At 46.6% G+C, this 19,164-nt stretch overlaps 1 protein-coding gene across 1 annotated transcript in view; it reads left to right on the plus strand.

Annotated features, from left to right (window-relative positions):
* The window catches only part of LOC139268341 (di-N-acetylchitobiase-like), a 69,344-nt gene that overhangs the window by 29,884 nt on the left and 20,296 nt on the right, over positions 1 to 19,164 (plus strand). Inside the window, exon 7 of the mRNA XM_070886423.1 lies at positions 17,262 to 17,420. Coding sequence (XP_070742524.1) covers positions 17,262 to 17,420 — 159 coding nt within the window. The remainder of the gene's footprint in view (positions 1 to 17,261; positions 17,421 to 19,164) is intronic.

Below are 19,164 nucleotides of genomic sequence, written 5' to 3' on the forward strand. Positions count from 1 at the left end.
ACTGACGTGGATAGAGAACTGGTTGGCAGACAGGAAGCAGAGAGTCGGGATAAACGGGTCCTTTTCAGAATGGCAGGCAGTGACTAGTGGAGTGCCACAGGGATCAGTGCTGGGACCCCAGCTCTTTACAATATATATTAATGATTTGGATGAAGGAATTGAGTGTAATATCTCCAAGTTTGCAGATGACACTCAACTGGGTGGCGGTGTGAGCTGTGAGGAGGACTCTAAGAGGCTGCAGGGTGACTTGGACAGGTTAGGCGAGTGGGCAAATGCATGGCAGATGCAGTATAAATGTGAGGTTATCCACTTTGGGGGTAAAAACACGAAGGCAGAACATTAACTGAATGGCGGCAGATTAGGAAAAGGGGAGGTGCAGCGAGACCTGGGTGTCATAGTTCATCATTCATTGAAAGTTGGCATGCAGGTACAGCAGGTGTTGAAGAAGGCAAATGGTATGTTGGCCTTCACACTAGGCGATTTTAGTATAAGGGCAGGGAAGTCTTACTGCAGTTGTACAGGGCCTTGGTGCGGTCTCACCTGGAATATTGTGTTCAGTTTTGGTCTTCTAATCTGAGGAAGGACGTTCTTACTTTTGAGGGAGTGCAGCAAAGGTTCACCAGACTGATTCCAGGGATGGCTGGACTGACATGAGGAGAAACTGGATCCACTGAGCCTTTATACACTGGAGTTTAGAAAGATGAGAGGGGATCTCCTAGAAACATATAAGATTCTGACGGGGCTGGACAGGTTCGATGCGGGAAGAATGTACCCGATGTTGGGGAAGTCCAGAACCAGGGGACACAGTCTAAGGATAAGGGGTAGACCATTTAGGAATGAGTTGAGGAGAAACTTCTTCACTCAGAAAGTTGTTAACCTGTGGAATTCCCTGCCGCAGAGAGTTGTTGGTGGCAGTTCATCGGATATATTCAAGAAGGAGTTCGATATGGCCCTTACGGCTAAAGGGATCAAGGGGTATGGAGAGAAAGCAGGAAAGGGTACTGAAGGAATGATCAGCCATGATCTTATTGAATGGCGGTGCAGGCTCGAAGGGCTGAATGGCCTACTCCTGCACCTATTTTCTATGTTTCTATGTTTCTCCCAAAGCCGTGAATGCACAGTACCCAACAGTTGTGACCTGCACTGTGGGCCACGCTTTACTTCACTCCTCAAGGAGAAGATCGCTGTTTGCATTGGTGGCCAGGGGCAGAGTGGGGACAGCTGCTGAAGAGAGCCAGAGACAGAGGGGAAATGAGAGAGAAGGAGATGGTCATTGGATCCATTGGGGGAAGTGTGTGGTGGCGGAGGGGGCTGTTGGCAGAAGAGAAGGAGAGAGGGGAAGGGAGAGAGAGAGGGAGAAAGAGAGAGAGAGGTGGATCGAAGAGAGATACGGTGAAAGGGAGTGAAAGAGAGAGTGGAAGAGAGGGGGAGGGGAGAGAGAAAGGTGGTGAGGGAGATGGGGAGAAAGAGAGATGGGGAGAGAGAAGGGGAATGAGAGAGAGTGGTGAAGGGTAGAGAGAGGGAGAGTGAAGGGGAGAGAGAAGGTGGGAGACAGGGAGAGGGGAGTGAAGAGAGAGAGAGGGGTGTAGAGAGAGAGGGGTATACAGAGAGGGGGGGGGAGGAGAGAAAGAGGTGGGGAAAGAATGGTCTAATGAAAGAGAGGGAGTGGAGAGGGTTTAAGGGGAGGAGAAAGGACTGGAGCGAAGGGAAAGGAGTTCTGAAACTTGGTGGGGAGAGGAGATCAGGACCTTGATGGGGAGAGGAGGTCAAAAATTCAGGGGTGAGAGGAGGTCAGGAATTCGGGGACGGGGAGATTAAATAGCACGGAGAGCACAGTGGGGATGGGGGAAGAATGTGACTCAGGTCGAAAGCTGGTGGCGATGGAAGGAATGAAAGCGAGAATGTGATCCAGATGGTAAGGCGGATCACATACATCCAATCCCACCCTTTTTACACCTATACAACGTTCTCCTCTCCTTCCTCTCGACCTGGTTGGTTTCTCGGAATGTTTGCTACTTGCGTGGCAAGTGATATCATTGGACTGGATGAAATCCAGAACTCATGATACTGTTAAACATAAGAACATAAGAAATAGGAGCAAGAGGAGGCCATTTGGCCCCTCGAGCCTGCTCCGCCATTTAATAAGATCATGGCTAATCTGATCTTGGGCTCGGCTCCACTTCCCTGTCCGCTCCCATAATCCTTCACTCACTTATTATCCAAAAATCTGTCGATCATACCTTATATTCAATGACCTAGCCTCCACAACTCTCTGGGGCAGAGAATTCCAATCTGCTCAACCTTTCCTCATAAGTCAATCCCTTCTTCTGAGGAATCAACCTAATGAACCTTCTCTGAACTGCCTCCAATGCAAGTGTATCCCTCCTTAAATAAGGAGAGCAAAACTGTGCGCAGTGCTCTAAGTATGGCCTCACCAATACCCTTTAATGTTGTAGCAGGACTTCCCTGCTTTTATACTCTATCCCCTTTGCAATAAAATCCAACATTCCATTTGCCTTCCTGATTACTTGCTGTATCTGCATGCTAACTCTTTATGTTTCATGCACAAGGCCTCCAGGGGCTAGATAGAAACATAGAAAATAGGTGCAGGAGTAGGCCATTCGGCCCTTCAAGCCTGCACCACCATTCAATAAGATCATGGCTGATCATTCACCTCAGTACACATTTTCTGCTTTCCCTCCATATCCCTTGATCCGCCATATCTAACTCCCTCTGGAATATATCCAATGAACTGGCATCAACAACTCTCAGCGGTAGGGAATTCCACAGGTTAACAACTTTCTGAATGAAGAAGTTTCTCCTCATCTCAGTCCTAAATGGCTTACTCCTTATCCTTAGACTATGTCCCCCGGTTCTGGACTTCCCAACATCGGGAACATTCTTCCTGCATCTAACCTCTCCTGTCTTGTCAGAATGTTATATATTTCTATGAGATCCCCTCTCATCCTTCTAAACTCCAGTGAATACAAGCCCAGTCAATCCAGTCTCCCCTCATATGTAAGTCCTGCCAGCCCGTGAATCAGTCTGGTGAACCTTCATTGCACTCCCTCAATAGCAAGAACGTCCTTCCTCAGATTAGGAGACCAAAACTGAACACAATGTTCCAGGTGAGGCCTCACCAAGGCCCTGTACAACTGCAATAAGACCTCCCTGCTCCTATACTCAAATCCCCTAGCTATGAAGGCCAACATACCATTTGCCTTCTTCACCACCTGCTGTACCTGCATGCCAACTTTCAATGACTGATGTACCATGACACCCAGGTCTCGTTGCACCTCCCCTTTTCCTAATCTGCCGCCATTCAGATAATATTCTGCTTTCGTGTTATTGCCACCTGTTAAGTCCTGACTCTAATGTACTGACTTACACGAGACACATGCTGAAGTCAAGGTCACTCAGGACCTGCACCTTTAATTCCAGCTCTCCAGTGCTGCACTTGCCTGAGACCTCCCTTTATATACCTCAGTGGGACAGATATGGAGTGTCTCCTGCAAGTGCACCCCTGGTGGTAAGTTATGCTTATTGTTGCAGATCATATCCAGTTACAGTCATGTATAGCATGGTAAGATACAGTTATATACAGTAATGTGAGATACATGACATCACCCTCCCCCAAGGTCTTATTGCCTTTATAGATTCAGTCTCTCAGGTGGTCTGCGCTCTCGCGTGGAGCGTCTTAGTTGTGGTTCAGTTGTTTGCCTTGGTGTCTGTCCACCAGGTGTGGTGTGAGTTCCACATTGTAGTCTGCCTCTGGTTCTTCAGTGTTACCAGTGAATCTACTTTTTACTTGGTCTATATGCCTCCGGCAGGTTTGGCCATTGTCCATTTGTACAACCAGTAGTCTGTTTCCCTCTTTGTCTGTTACTCAGGCAAGCCATTTGGGACCCCGGCCATAGTTTAGCACAAACACTTTGTCCCCTATCTCATTCCACCTCTCCCTCGAATTTCGGTCATGGTACTCAGTAAGCTTTTGACGCTTAGCCTCAACAACTTCATGCATGTCTGGGAGGATTAACGAGAGCCTGGTCTTTAAGGTTCGTTTCATCAATAACCTGTCCAGCCCCGTCAGAATCTTATATGTTTCTATGAGATCCCCTCTCATCCTTCTAAACTCCAGTGTATAAAGGCCCAGTTGATCCAGTCTCTCCTCATATGTCAGTCCAGCCATCCCTGGTGAACCTTCGCTGCACTCCCTCAACAGCAAGAACATCCTTCCTCAGATTAGGAAACCAAAACTGAACACAATATTCCAGGTGAGGCCTCACCAAGGCCCTGTACAACTGCAGTAAGACTTCCCTGCTCCTATACTCAAACCCCCTAGCTATGAAGGCCAACATACCATTTGCCTTCTTCACCGCCTGCTGTACCTGCATGCCCACTTTCAATGACTGATGAACCATGACACCCAGGTCTCGCTGTACCTCCCCTTTTCCGAATCTGCCACCATTCAGATAATATTCTGCCTTCGTGTTTTTACCCCCAAAGTGGATAAACTCACATTTATCCACATTATACTGCATCTGCCATGCATTTGCCCACTCGCCTAACCTGTCCAAGTCACCCAGCAGCCTCTTAGAGTCCTCCTCACAGCTCACACCGCCACCCAGTTGAGTGTCATCTGCAAATTTGGAGATATTACACTCAATTCCTTCATCCAAATCATTAATATATATTGTAAAGAGCTGGGTTCCCAGCACTGATCCCTGTGGCACTCCACTAGTCACTGCCTGCCATTCTGAAAAGGACCCGTTTGTCCCGACTCTGCTTCCTGTCTGCCAACCAGTTCTCTATCCATGTCAGTACACTACCACCGATAGCATGTGCTTTGATTTTGCACACCAATCTCTTGTGTGGGACCTTGTCAAAAGCCACAGCCACTGGTTGTCCCTTGTCCACTCTACTAGTTGCATACTCAAAAATTTCCAGAGGATTTGTCAAGCATGATTTCGCTTTCATAAATCCATGCTGACTTGGACAAATCCTATCACTGCTTTCCAAATGCGCTGCTCTTTCATCCTTAATGATTGATTCCAACATTTTCCTCATTACTGATGTCAGGCTAACCGTTCTATAATTAACCGTTTTCTCTCTCCCTCCTTTTTTAAAAAGTAGTGTTACATTAGCTACCCTCCAGTCCATAGGGACTGATCCAGAGTCGATAGACTGTTGCAAAATGATCACCAATGCATCCACTATTTCTAGGGCCACTTCTTTAAGTACTCTGGATGTAGATCTGGCCCTGGGGATTTATCAGCCTTCAATCCCATCAATCATCCTAGCACAATTTCCTGCCTAATAAGGATATCCTTTAGTTCCTCCTTCTCACTAGACCCTCGGTTCCCTAATACATCCGGAAGGTTATTTGTGTCTTCCTTCATGAAGATAGAATCAAAGTATTTGTTCAATTGGGCATTATTTCCGACGTGGGTGGTAAAAATGGGTTTTCAGATCGCCAGCTTCTCACTAATTCTCAAAGCACCTCGTCTCCATTTTTGAAATTGGGCGTTACTGCGAGTGATATGAAATGGGCAGTAGCGTTAAATCTCTCTGACCGTGTGCCGTAAAGTGTTGCTGTCCTTAGCAACGGCTTGGCACCGCTCGATTCCCATGATTCAAGAGGTCAAGGGTCGTCTTGACATGCACAGAAGAGGAGACACAGAGAGAGGGAGCTGAAAGGGACTGAAATTGTGTGTGGCTGTGTGATGTGTGCTTGTTTGGCTGTTGTGCGAGGTACGAGGGAGATTCACCAGCAGTAAAAAGTCTACTAAGCACCAAGAACATAGTTGGCACTGAGTTTTTGTCCAACAAAAATTGGACAGGTTAGATGCAGGAAGAATGTTCCCGATGTTGGGGAAGTCCAGAACCAGGGAACATAGTCTTCGGATAAGGGGTAAGCCATTTAGGACTGAGATGAGGAGGAACTTCTTCACTCAGAGAGTTGTTAACCTGTGGAATTCCCTACCGCAGAGAGTTGTTGATGCCAGTTCGTTAGATATATTCAAGAGGGAGTTAGATATGGCACTTGCGGCTAAAGGGATCAAGGGGTATGGAGAGAAAGCAGGAACGGGGTACTGAAGGAATGATCAACCATGATCTTATTGAATGGTGGTGCAGGCTCGAAGGGCCGGATGGCCTGCTCCTGCACCTATTTTCTATGTTTCTATGTTTCTATATAACATGGAAGGGATGGAGGAGGCCCTGGAGCTGGTAGCCAGGAACACTGGTGGCAGAGGACTCTCAATGGTCCCAGATCGCGGCACTGCACCCCAAGGTGCCGCATCCCTATTGCAAAAGACACAGAAGAGCCAGGAGCAACATCTTGCTTCTGGCTCGGAGCACGTTCCCACCTTGGGACTGTCCTTTCCCGTATATATCTGAGCAACGGTTCGGCCGTCATTCCCCCCCCCTCCCGCAATGAAGCATCACCTGAGGTGCTCCTCGGCCAGGCGGCTTGGAGTCTGGAGGGGAAGGGGAAGGGGCAGAGGTGGGGAGGAGAAGTGAGGTGGTGGGGTGAAGGAATGCTTTTTACAGAAATACTTATAATTTCAGACAATGTTCGATTTAAATGTTTTTTTATTTAACAAGACCTTGTTTCGCATTGTCTCAGATAGCTGCACCATTACACACTGGTGATTCCTGAACATAAAAGGGCATAATTACACTTAACTTCAATCAACTTAAACTTTAACTATCATGAAGGTGATGCCCACCTTTGATGTATGACCTACACACAGCAGTGTGTCAGCTTTGTAAATACCACCAATGTTCTTTCAGGAAAAGCGCGCATTGATGAGCTCCTGATATAACAGTCTTGCAGCGATCATGCCACTACAGGCCCTTTCATGAGGTTGGCAGGGGGGTCGGGGGCATGGCTTCAGCATCAGCCTGATTGTCTGGGCCGATGTCAGCATCCACCTCCTCGTCCTCCTCTTCCTCTCTCTGGTGAGCTGCTCTGTCAGACTCTTCAGGCAATTCTTTTCCGCTCCTGATAGCCAAGTTGTGCAGCATGGAGCACACTACCATGAATTGAGTTACCTGCTCAGGGGGGTATTGGAGATCGCCTCTTGAGTGGTTCGGGCAAATGAAGCGCTGCTGAAGCACTCCAATGGTTTTCTCCATGATATTGAGAGTGGCTCTGCGGCTCTCGTTGTATTGCCTCTCAGGTTCGGTGTGGGTGTCACGCAGGAGGGTCATCAGGTGGCAAGGCCATATCCTCTGTCACCAAGCATCCAGCATTGACCTTGTGGCTGATTGTTAAACAAGTCAGTTACAGTGCTCTCACACAGGATGTGAGCATCATGGATGCTGAACAGAAATTTTGCATTCATTGCCATTATAATTTGCTGGCGGTTGACAAACGAGTTGCACGTTCAGGGAGTGGAACCTCTTGCGGTTCCTGAAAATCTCTGCATCCTGAAAAGGTGCCTACATCGCGATGTGCGTACAGTCTATTGTTCCCTGAACCTTGGGGTAGTTAGCAATTCGGGAGAATCCTAAAGCCCTCTCAGTCTGAGCCTCCCTGGTCACAGGGAAGCTGATCAGGTCCATCCTGCGTGTGTACAGGGCTTCAGTGACCTGTCTAATGCATTAATGTGTGGCATGCTGAGACAGATCACAAATGTCACCAGCTGAGGCCTGAAAAGAACCCGATGTGTAGAACGACAGTGCCACGGTGACTTTGACCTCGACGGACAGTGCAGTACTGATGTTGCTGGCAGGCTGCAGATCTCCGCTTATGAGCTGGCACACCCCAGTGATAACCTCTTTGTGGAAGCGCAGTCACTGAAGGCAGGTAGTGTCGGGCAAGTCGAGGTAAGACTGCTTCTCCCTGTACTTGCGGGGGGTGTAACGTCTGGTCCTCATCAGTCTGGCACATCTTACATTGGGCACATAGTGATGTGGAGCATACCTTCGGTCATCTCGAGTCTGCAGCCATCATCGTAGGCAGTCCCTCGGAATCGAGGAAGACTTGCTTCAACTCCCAAAGTGAGTTCTCTGATGGCTGAACAGTCCAATACGAGAGGCACAGACCCTGTTACAGGTGGGACAGACACTCGTCGGGGGAAGGGGTTGGTAGGGCTGGTTTGCCGCGCGCTCCTTCTGCTGCCTGTGCCTGGCCTCTTCATGCTCCTTGCGTCGAGACTCAAAGAAAACAATGCCTTCCCGGATGGACTTTCTCCGCCTCAGGCGGTCTGCGGCCAGGGTCTCCCAGGTGTCAGTGGTGATGTCGCACTTTACCAGGGAGGCTTTGAGGGTGTCCTTATAACGTTTCCGCTCTCCTCCTTTGGCTCGTTTACCACGAAGGAGCTCTGTATAAAGCATTTACTTAGGGAGTCTCGTATCTGGCATGTGTACTATGTGGCCTGCCCAGTGAAGCTGATCGAATGTGGTCAGTGCGTCAATACTGGGGATGTTAGCCTGGTCGAGGACACTGATGTTGGTGCCCCAGGAGATTTGCAGGATCTTGCGGAGACATCATTGGTGATATATCTCCAGCGACTTGAGGTGCCTTCTGTAAATCGTCCATGTCTCAGATCCATACAGGAGGGCGGGTATTACTACAGCCCTGTAAACCATGAGTTTGGTGGTAGATTTGAGGGCCTGGTCTTTAAACACTCTTGTCCGCAGGCGGCCGAAGGCTGCACTGGCACACTGGAGGCGATGCTGAATCTCCGCATCAATGTCTGCCTTTGTTGGTAAGAGGCTCCCGAGATATGGTAAATGGTGATTGATGATTGGAGGGCAGTGCTGTGTGGCGATGACAAGCTGGTGAAGGACATTAGTCTTATGGATGTTAAGCGTAAGGCCCATGCTTTCATATGCCTCAGTGAATACATTGACTATATCCTGGAGTTCTGCCTCTGAATGTGCGCAGACACAGGCATTGTCCAAATATTGCAGCTCAACGACAGAGGTTGGGGTGATCTTGGACCTGGCCTGGAGGCAGCGTAGGTTAAACAGCTTCCCACTGGTTCTGTAGTTTAGTTCCACTCCAGCGGGGAGCTTGTTGATTGTGAGGTGAAGCATGGCGGCGAGGAAGATTGAGAAGAGTGTTGGAGCAATAACACAGCCCTGTTTCACCCCGGTCCGGACGTGGATTGGGTCTGTAATGGATCCGTTGGTGAGGATCACGGCCTGCATATCATCCTGAAGCAGGCGAAGGATGTTGACAAACTCTTGGGGGCATCTGAAACGGAGGAGGACGCTCCATAGACCCTCACGGTTGACAGTGTCAAAGACCTTTGTAAGATCGATAAAGGCCATGTATAAAGGCTGGCGCTGCTCCCTGCATTTTGCGTGGAACTGGCGCACTGCAAAGATCATGTCAGTTATGCCCCGAAGAGGACGAAATCCGCATTGTGATTCCGAGAGGAGCTCCTCGGCCACTGAGAGAAGACAATTGAGGAGAACTCGAGCGGCAACTTTCTCAGTGGCTGAAAGCAGGGAGATTCTTCTGTCGTTGCCGTAGTCGGACTTGTCTCCCCTTTTTAAAGATGACCACAATCACTACATCTCTGAGAACTCCCGGCATGCTCTCCTCCCTCCAGATGAGAGAGATGAGTTCATGTATCCGCGCCAACAGCGCCTCTCTGCTGTATTTTAGCGCCTCAGCAGGGATTCCATCCGCACCCGTAGCCTTGTTATTCTTAAGCTGTTTTATGGCTTTGCCAACCTCGTGCAATGTTGGAGTTTCACTGAGCTGGTGGCGGGTGGCATGCTGCGGGATGGAATCGAGAACACTCGAGTCAAAGGCAGAGTCTTGATTGAGGAAATCTTGAAAGTGCTCCTTCCATCGGGCCCTGACAGCCTCAGTTTCCTTGATGAGTGTTTCCCCGTTCTTGGCCAGGAGTGGGGTGGGGCCTTGGGAGTTTGGACCGTAGGTGGCCTTGACTGCAGTGAAGAATCCTCGCATATCGTGGCTGTCGACCAGTTGTTGTATCTCCTGTGCTTTCTCCATCCAACATCTGTTCTTTAGGTCCCGAGGTTTTGTTGGACCTGAGCCTTGAGTCGTCTGTAATGTTTTGCAGCTCCCGAGTTGGCTGTTGCTTGAGGCTCAGAAATGCTTTGCACTTGCGATCTATTAGTTCTTCGATCTCCTGATCATTTTCATCAAACCAGTCCTGATGTTTTCAGGTTGAGTGACCAAGTGTCTCTTCACAGGCACTGGTTATAGAGGCCTGGCGGGCAGACCAAGTGTGATGGGGATTCAGCATCTCAGGGTCATCAAGGCATGCCAGATTAGCTGTGAGGCGCTGGCTATATCGGGCTCTCTTAGCTGGGTCTCTAAGTGACGCAGCATTAACTTTTTTGCAGAACTGCTTCTGCTGTCCCCTCTGCTTTGGGGCAATGTTAATGTTGATGATGGGTTGGATTAGACGGTGATCTGTCCAGCAGTCGTCAGCTCCTGTCATGGCGCGGGTGATGAGTACATCCTTGCGATCCCTGGCTCGGACGATGACATAGTCAAGCAGGTGCCAGTGTTTGCAGCGAGGGTGGAGCCATGATGCCTTGTATTTGTCTCTCTGGCAGAACAGGGTGTTGGTAATGAGGAGTTCATGTTCAAGACATTTTGTCAGGAGTAGGGTACCGCTGTAATTCCCTTTCCCTACCCCCTCTCTGCCAATCACACCTCCCCAGAGGACTGTGTCTTTGCCAACCCTGGCATTAAAATCACCCAGGAGGATCAATTTGTCGCCTGTGGGGACACAGGACAAGGATGTCTCGAGGTTGGAATAAAAATCCTCTTTAGCCGAATCCATTACATCGAGTGTGGGGGCGTACGCACTGATGACTGCGGCACATTGGTTCCGAGATAGGGTGATACGGAGTCTGCAGCATGTAATTGGTCATCAAGAGAGGGTGAGAAAGGACAGGCCCCATTGCAACAGCTTTCTGTTTTCTACCGATTAGTCACAAAGAATGAATATCCCGACGAAGACACCTATTAAATTCCAATCGTTCACAATGTGATAAAGATGTTTGTACAGATGTTCATAACCACTCCAAAGAACTCCAGAGCACATCCGAACTCCCCCAAGCTGGAAGCAGAGCAGCCTTTTAAATGATGTGACATGTGATGTAGAACATGGCGTCCATAACGCTGGGATTAGTTCCGGTTAGTTCCACTTTTCCTGGGCGTTTTTTTGTGTGAGCGATATTGTGACCGATATGTGTGCGAGGTGGAGAAAGTGACACTGGCAGATCTCCTGGGCGTTAGTTTCGGAAAATGTGATCTTTATGACAAAAAAAAGTGGGCGGTCGGTATTATTTAATCTTGAGCGGAAACTAACGCTGGGAAATATTGTGGGTGTTGATTTCGCCCATTCTGATGATTCCGCCCCAAAAAGATGGGTGGGCGGTATTATTTTTTCCCGTCGTTTTGCACATGGGGAAAGTAACGCTTGGCGATAAGTGTCCAAAAGATGCCTGTCAGTTTCAATTTTGTGGCTAAATGGGCGAGATCTGGGCGTTATACGTCATTTCAGCGATAAATGGACATTAAATGGGAGTTAAGCATGCAAAAAATGTGGAAAATCTAGCCCCAGGACCCTCTGTACTACAGCATTTTGTAATTTCGCTCTATTTAAATAATAATTTGCTTTTTTATTTTTCATGCCAAAGTGGATAACCTCACACTTTCCCACATTATACTCCATCTGCCAAATGATTGCCCACTCACTTAGCCTGTCTACATCCCTTTGTAGATTGTTCATGTCCTCCTCACAACTTGCTTTCCCATCCATCTTTGTATCATCAGCAAATTTGGCGACATTGCATGCGATCCCGTCATCCAAATCATTAATATAGATTGTAAATTTTTGAGGCCCCAGCACCGATCCCTGTGGCACCCCACTAGTTATTGTTTGCCAACCGGGAAATGACCCATTTATCCCCACTCTCTGTTTTCTGCTATTTCTCTAATCCGCTATCCATGCTAATATATTATCCCCAACCCCGTGAGATTTTATCTTGTTCAATAGCCTTTTATGTGGCACTTTATCAAATGCCCTCTGGAAATCCAAATACACCACATCCACTGGTACCCCCTTATCCAACCTGCTGTTTACATCCTCAAAGAACTGCAGCAAATTTGTCAAACATGATTTCCCTTGCATAAAACCATTCTGACTCTGCTTGTCTGAATGGTGCTTTTCCAAATGTCCTGCTACTGCTTCCTTAATAATGGACTCCAGCATTTTCCCAACGAAAGATGTTAGGCTAACTGCTCTATTGTTTTCTGCTTTCTGTCTGCCTCCTTTTTTAAATTGAGGCATTACATTTGTGGTTTTCAAATCTGCAGGGACCTCTCCTAAATCCAGTGAAGTTTGGTCGATTATCACCAATGCATCCACTATCTCTGCAGCCACTTCTTTTAAAACCCTAGGATACCAGCCATCAGGTACAGGGAATTTGTGCACCTTTAATCCTATTATTTTACCGAGTACTTTTTCTTTCGTGATAGTGATTGTTTTAAGTTCCTCCCTCCATATAGCCCCTGGATTATCCATTATCGAGATGTATTTACTGTCTTCTACCGTGAAGTCTGACACAAAATATTTGTTCAAAGTCTCTGCTATTTTCATGTTACCCATTATTAATTCCCCAGTCTCATCCTCTAAGGGACCAAAATTTACTATAGCTACTCTCTTCCTTCTTATATACTTGTAGAAGCTCATACTTTCTGTTTTTATATTTCTTGCTAATTTACTCTCATAATCTATCTTCCCTCTCTTTATTACTTTTTAAGTTGTTCTTTGCTGGTTTTATAAAATTCCCATTCCTCTGGCCTCCCATTAATCTTGGCAACTTTGTACGCCATTGTTTTCAATTTGATACCATCCTTTACTTCCTTAATAAACCACGGATGGTTCTCCCTTCTGGTAAAGTCTTTCCTTCTCACCAGAATATATTTTTGTTGAGAGTTATGAAGTAGCTCCCTAAATATCTGCGATTGCTTTTAAATGTCTTACATGTTAATCTATTTTCCCAGTCCACTTTAGCCAACTCTACTTTCATACTTTTGTAATCGCCTTTAATTAGAATCAGGACACTGGTTTGAGATCCAACTTTCTGACCCTACAACTGAATTTGAAATTCAACCATGCAATGATTACTCTTTCCTAGAAGATCCTTTACTATGAAATCATTTATAAATCCTGTTCATTACACAGCACCAGATCTAAGATAGCCTGTTCCCTGGTTGGTTCCGCAAGGATACACTGTATGAACTCTTCCTCAATTTGATTTGTCCAATCAATATGAAGATTAAAATTACCCATGATTATTGCTGTACTTTTCTTACATGCCTCCATTATTTCTTGAGTTATACTCCATCCAACAGTGTAACTACTGTTAGGGGATCTATAGACTACCTGCACCAGTGCCTTCATCCCCTTATTATTTCTTATCTCCATCCACCCTACATCTTGATCTTCTGAGCCAATATAATTTCTCACTACTGCACTGATCTCATCCTGTATTAATAGAGCTACGCCACCTCCTTTTCCTTTCTGTCTAGGCTTCCAAATTGTCAAATATTCATGAATATTCAGTTCCCAGCCTTGGTCACCTTGTAACCTTGTCTCTGTAATGGCTATCAAATCATACCCATTTACATTTATTTGCGCCGTTAACTCTTCTATCTTTTTACAAATGCTGTGTTCATGCAGATAAAAATATTTTTGTTTTATCTTTTTGGCTATGAGGAAACATTGGGTCTGTTTTCTTTGGAACAGAGGAGGCTAAGCGGAGACCTTATTGAGGTGTATAAAATTATGAGGGGTCTGGATAGAGTGGATAGGAAGGACCTGTTTCTCTTGGCAAAGGGGTCAACAACCAAGTGGCATAGATTTTGTGGGCCATCCCGACCTCTGTGCGAACACCACCGCAGGGTGGGGCTATAAATAGAGCTGGAGCGTCGGGACCTGGAACATTGTGGGCTGGCCCGATCTGTGTGAGAACACCACCGCAGGTCGGGGCTATAAATAGAGCTGGAGCGTCGGGCCCTGGAACATTGTGGGCTGACCCGATCTGTGTGAGAACACAACCGCAGGTCGGGGCTATAAATAGAGCTGGAGCGCTGGGCCCTGGAACATTGTGGGCGAAGGTGCGGTGAATGAGAATATGGAGCCCATAAGAGCCGAGGGCCCAGGGGCAGCATGGGCCTGCCCACACTGCGATATGTGTGCGTACTAGGTATATGCTTCAACCCTTGCCATTGGATGAAGGCCTAGCTTTGTTGAGCCTGTGTGGTGACTGATGTGCAACAGTCATCACACGTTAAAAAAATCCACACACAGGCCTCTTCCACCCCCTCAATTGGAGTTCAGGACTGGAACATTGGCTCCTTCATTTGAAACATCTGTGAACTCTAGTGGAAACAAGTCATTCTCGCGTGAGGGACCGCCTATGATGATGATGGATTTAAAGTAATTTGGGGGAGGTTTTGGGAAGATATGAAGGGAAAGTTCCTCACCCAGAGGATAGTGATGGTCTGGAACTCACTACCTGAAAGTGTGTTAGAGGCAGGAACCCTCACCACATTTAAAAGGTACTTAGATTTGCACTTAAAGTGCCGTAACCTACAGGGCTACGAACCAAGAGCTGCAAAGTGGGATTAGGCTGTAGCTCTTGGTTGTCCTGTGTGGACTCAATGGGCCAAAATAGAAACATAAACATAGAAACATAGAAAATAGGTGCAGGAGTAGGCCATTCGGCCCTTCGAGCCTGCACCACCATTCAGTAAGATCATGGCTGATCATTCACCTCAGTATCCCTTTCCTGCTTTCTCTCCATACCCCTTGATCCCTTTAGCCATCAGGGCCGTATCTAATTTCTTCTTGAATATATCTAACAAACGAGCATCAACAAATCTCTGCAGTAGAAAATTCCACAGGTTAACAACTCTCTGAGTGAAGAAGTTTCTCCTCATCTCGTTCCTAAATGGCTTACCCTTTATCCTTAGACTGTGTCCCCTGGTTCTGGACTTCCCCAACATCGGGAACATTCTTCCTGCATCTAACCTGTCCAGTCCCTTCAGAATTTTATATGTTTCTGTGAGATCCCCTCTCATCCTTCTAAACTCCAGTGAATACAGGCCCAGTCGATCCAATCTCTCCTTATGCCAGTCCTGCCATCCCCGGAATCAGTCTGGTGAACCTTCACTGTACTCCCTCAATAGCAAGAACATCCTTCCTCAGATTAGGAGACCAAAACTGAACACAATATTCCAGGTGAGGCCTCACCAAGGCCCTGCACGACTGCATTAAGACCTCCCTGCTCCTATACTCAAATCCCCTAGCTATGAATGCCAACATGCCATTTGCCTTCTTCACCGCCTGCTGTACCTGCATGCCAACTTTCAATGACTGATGTACCATGACACCCAGGTCTCATTGCACCTCCCCTTTTCCTAATCTGCCACCATTCAGATAATATTCTGCCTTTGTGTTTTTGCCACCAAAGTTGATAACCTCATATTTATCCACATTATACTGCATCTGCCATGCATTTGTCCACTCACCTAACCTGTCCAAGTCATCCTGCAGCCTCTTAGAGTCCTCCTCATAGCTCACACTGCCACCCAGCTCAGTGTCATCTGCAAACTTGGAGATATTACACTAAATTCCTTCATCAAAATTTTTGATGTATATTGTAAATAGCTGGGGTCCCAGCACTGAGCCCTGCGGCACCCCACTAGTCACTGCCTGCCATTCTGAGAAGGACCCGTTTATCACTACTCTCTGCTTCCTGTCTGCCAACCAGTTGTCTATCCACGTCAATACCTTAACTCCAATGTGCTTTAATTTTTGCAAACTAATCTCTTTGTGTGGGACCTTGTCAAAAGCCTTTTTAAAGTCCAAATACACCACATCCACTGGTTCTCCCTTGTCCACTCTACTAGTCAAATCCTCAAAACATTCGAGAAGATTTGTCAAGCATGATATCTCTTTCATAAATCCACGCTGACTTGGACCGATCTTGTCACTGCTTTCCAAATGCGCTGCTATTTCATCTTTAATAACTGATTCCAACATTTTCCCCTTCCTTCCATGGTGTATATTTTTTTGTTACTATGATTCTATGATTTATCATTTTGCCCTGATTTGACCACACTTTCTGATACACTCTTATTTTTATACATTCTGTCTCTTGCTGTCAAACTTTGGTTATCATTTCCCCCACCACTATCCTGCTCTATTGCCTTCACCTTGCTCTATGACTTTTTAAATTTCTGCTCACCTGAGCCCTCCCCTCTCTACAGCCCTAGTTATTCAATTCACCAGGACACTAGCCCCAGCATGGTTCAAGTGAAACCTGTCCCAACGGAACAGTTCCCTCTTACCCCTGTACTGGTGCTCGTGCCCCATGAATTGAAACCCATTTCTTCCACACCAGTCTTTGAGCCATGCTGTGTTACTATTCACTTCATAGCCAATAAACCTGTTAACAATCTGTGACCCACACACAATGCCCCATCTATGGGTGGTGGGGGATGGTAAGGAACTAGTTGGGGAGAGAAGGTCAGGAACCAGAAGGGGGAAGAAAATTGAGAAGGTGGAGAAAGTTAGGAAGCGGGGGGAAACGGGGTGTAGGAGAAGAAGGTAAAGAGCCCAGAGGGGTAAAGAAGGTCAGGAACTTGGGCATTGGGTGGTCAGGACCTTGGGCATTGGGTGGTCAGGACCTTGGGCAGCGGGAGGTCAGGCACTTGGGCGGGGGGAGGTCAGATACTTGGGCGGGGGGAGGTCAGGCACTTGGGCAGGGTGAGAGAAGGTCAGGATCTCGGGGTGGGGTGGTGAGAGGGTGAAAGGCAGGAAATTGAGTGGGGAGAGGATGACAGAAACGTGGAGGAGAAGGTCAGGAACTTGGGTGGTGGGGGAGGTAAGGAACTTGTTGATTGGCAAAAATCAGAAACTCAGGGGGTGAACTGAATGTTAGAAACATGTTTGGGGGGTAGGAGTACGTCTTAAGCCACAAGGGTGAGCCCAATCTCTTCGATGTGAGCTCTGTTCCGACTGGCGCCTGGCAGTCAGAATGGCTCAAATTACAATTTGTAAAGTACTTGATTACTTAGGCAGACAGGATCTAATTATGCATTCCAGATAAACTACTGGGTGTGTCTTGTCCTTTACATTTGGAGATCATTCATGCTGTTCCTGTGTTTTGACGTTACTAAATTAAATATATTATTATATTTATTAAAATAAGTATTATTTTCTCATCCTTTTTGTACTTTCCAGCCTGGTAGATGTGAATTGGAAAGGAACAATTTGGAAGATGCCCCTTGCAGTTATGCAGTGACAAACTGGGTCCCATACAAAGATATGAAGCTCTTGCCTAAATCATTTACCAGCAAATATTGGGATGAAGTTTCGAGGGTTCCATATTTTAACTACATGGTAAGATTATCAATCAAAGCATAATGGAGATTGGTGCATTTAAGATTCTTTGTACAATATGAACATTACAGCCTTTCATGATTCAATATTCTCTGTGCACAGGATTTGGCAATCGAGACTCATATTTGGGGAAGGAAATGTGTTACCCTTACCTGGTCTGACCTCTATGTAACCTCGGTCACACACCAATGTGACTGATCATTAACTGCCCTCTGAAATACCTCGCAAGACACACAGTCGCTTTGGGCAACTCGAGATGGGCAGCAACACACACATTCCAACAATTATTTTTTAGAGAGTTGAAACTGAAGCAAAATGATATCAGGTTTGAAAGTTTGTTCCATATTGTTGACCCTGATATTAATCTGAAGGCAGGTTGTGTGCTCCGGTGTGGAATTACATGGGGGAAACACGGAAATCAACTGAGCGGGCTGAATTTGCAATCTCAACTGAATTGTAGCAATTAATTTTGACTTCAAGGTTTTGTGTCTCCAAGCTGCACAGTGGGCGTGATGCACACCCACATGACATAATCTCAGCTGTATTTAAAGGGACGGTGCCTATGTGTAAATTGGAGATGTTCAGCATGGATGGTGGACATAGAACAAGGGCAGCACCCAGATTCAATGATGCCTCACTGGAGTTACTGCTGGATGCAGTCAGGAGGTGGAGGAGAGACATATTTTCCCCCAGCCATTGGAGGAAGAAACCTGCTGCTCTCATTAAGGAAGTGCAGTTGGAGTTAGTTAAGGAGGTGAGCAGCAGGAGCGTTGTGCAATGGAACAGTTTCTCTTGATCGACTCTGTTCAGACCCCTCATGATTTTGAACACCTCTATCAAATTTCCTCTCAATCATCTCGGCTCTAAGGAGAACAACCCCAAATTCTCCTGTCTGTCCACGTAACTGAACTCCCTGATCCCTGGAATCATTCTTGTAAGTCTGTTATGCACCCTCTCTAAATACTTTCACATCATTCCTAAAGTGCCGTGCCCAGAATTGGATACAATACTCCAGTTGAGGCTGAACTAGTGTTTTATACAGGTTCATCATAATAGCCATGATTTTGTACTTAATACCTCTTAGCAGGAAGCCAGGATCTTCTAAACTTTTTTTATCTGCTTTCACAACCTGCCCTGCCACCTTCAACGATATATGCACATATACCCCCAGGTCGCTCTGTTCATGCACCCCCTTGAGGTATGTACCCTTTAGTTTCTATTTGCTCTCCTCAGTCTTTTAACAAAAATGTATCACTTACACTTTTCTGCTTTAAATTTCATCTGCCATGTGTGCGCCCATTCCACCAGCTTGTCTATATCCTCTATCCTATCATTGTTCACTATACTTTCAAGTTTTGTTTCATCTGAAACTTTTGAAATTGTGCCCTGTACACCCACATCCAAGGCATTAATGTATATCAAGAAAAGCAGTGGTACTAGAACTGACCCCTGGGGAACACCACTGTATACATTCCTCCAGTCCGAAAAACAACCGCTCACAACTATTCCCTGTTTCCTGTCATACAGCCAATTTCGTATCCACTCTGCCAGTGTCCCTTTTATTCTGTGGGCTTAGACTTTGCTGACAAGCCTATTATGTGGCACTATTTCGAATGTCTTTTGGAAATCCATGTACACCACGTCATCCACATTGCCCTCATCTACGATCTCTGTTACTTCATCAGAAATCTCGATCAAGTTGGTTAAACACGATTTGCCTTTAACAAATCCATGCTGGCTTTCC

Source organism: Pristiophorus japonicus, chromosome 8 (assembly GCF_044704955.1).
Source record: "Pristiophorus japonicus isolate sPriJap1 chromosome 8, sPriJap1.hap1, whole genome shotgun sequence".
Classification (NCBI taxonomy): Eukaryota; Metazoa; Chordata; class Chondrichthyes; family Pristiophoridae; genus Pristiophorus; species Pristiophorus japonicus.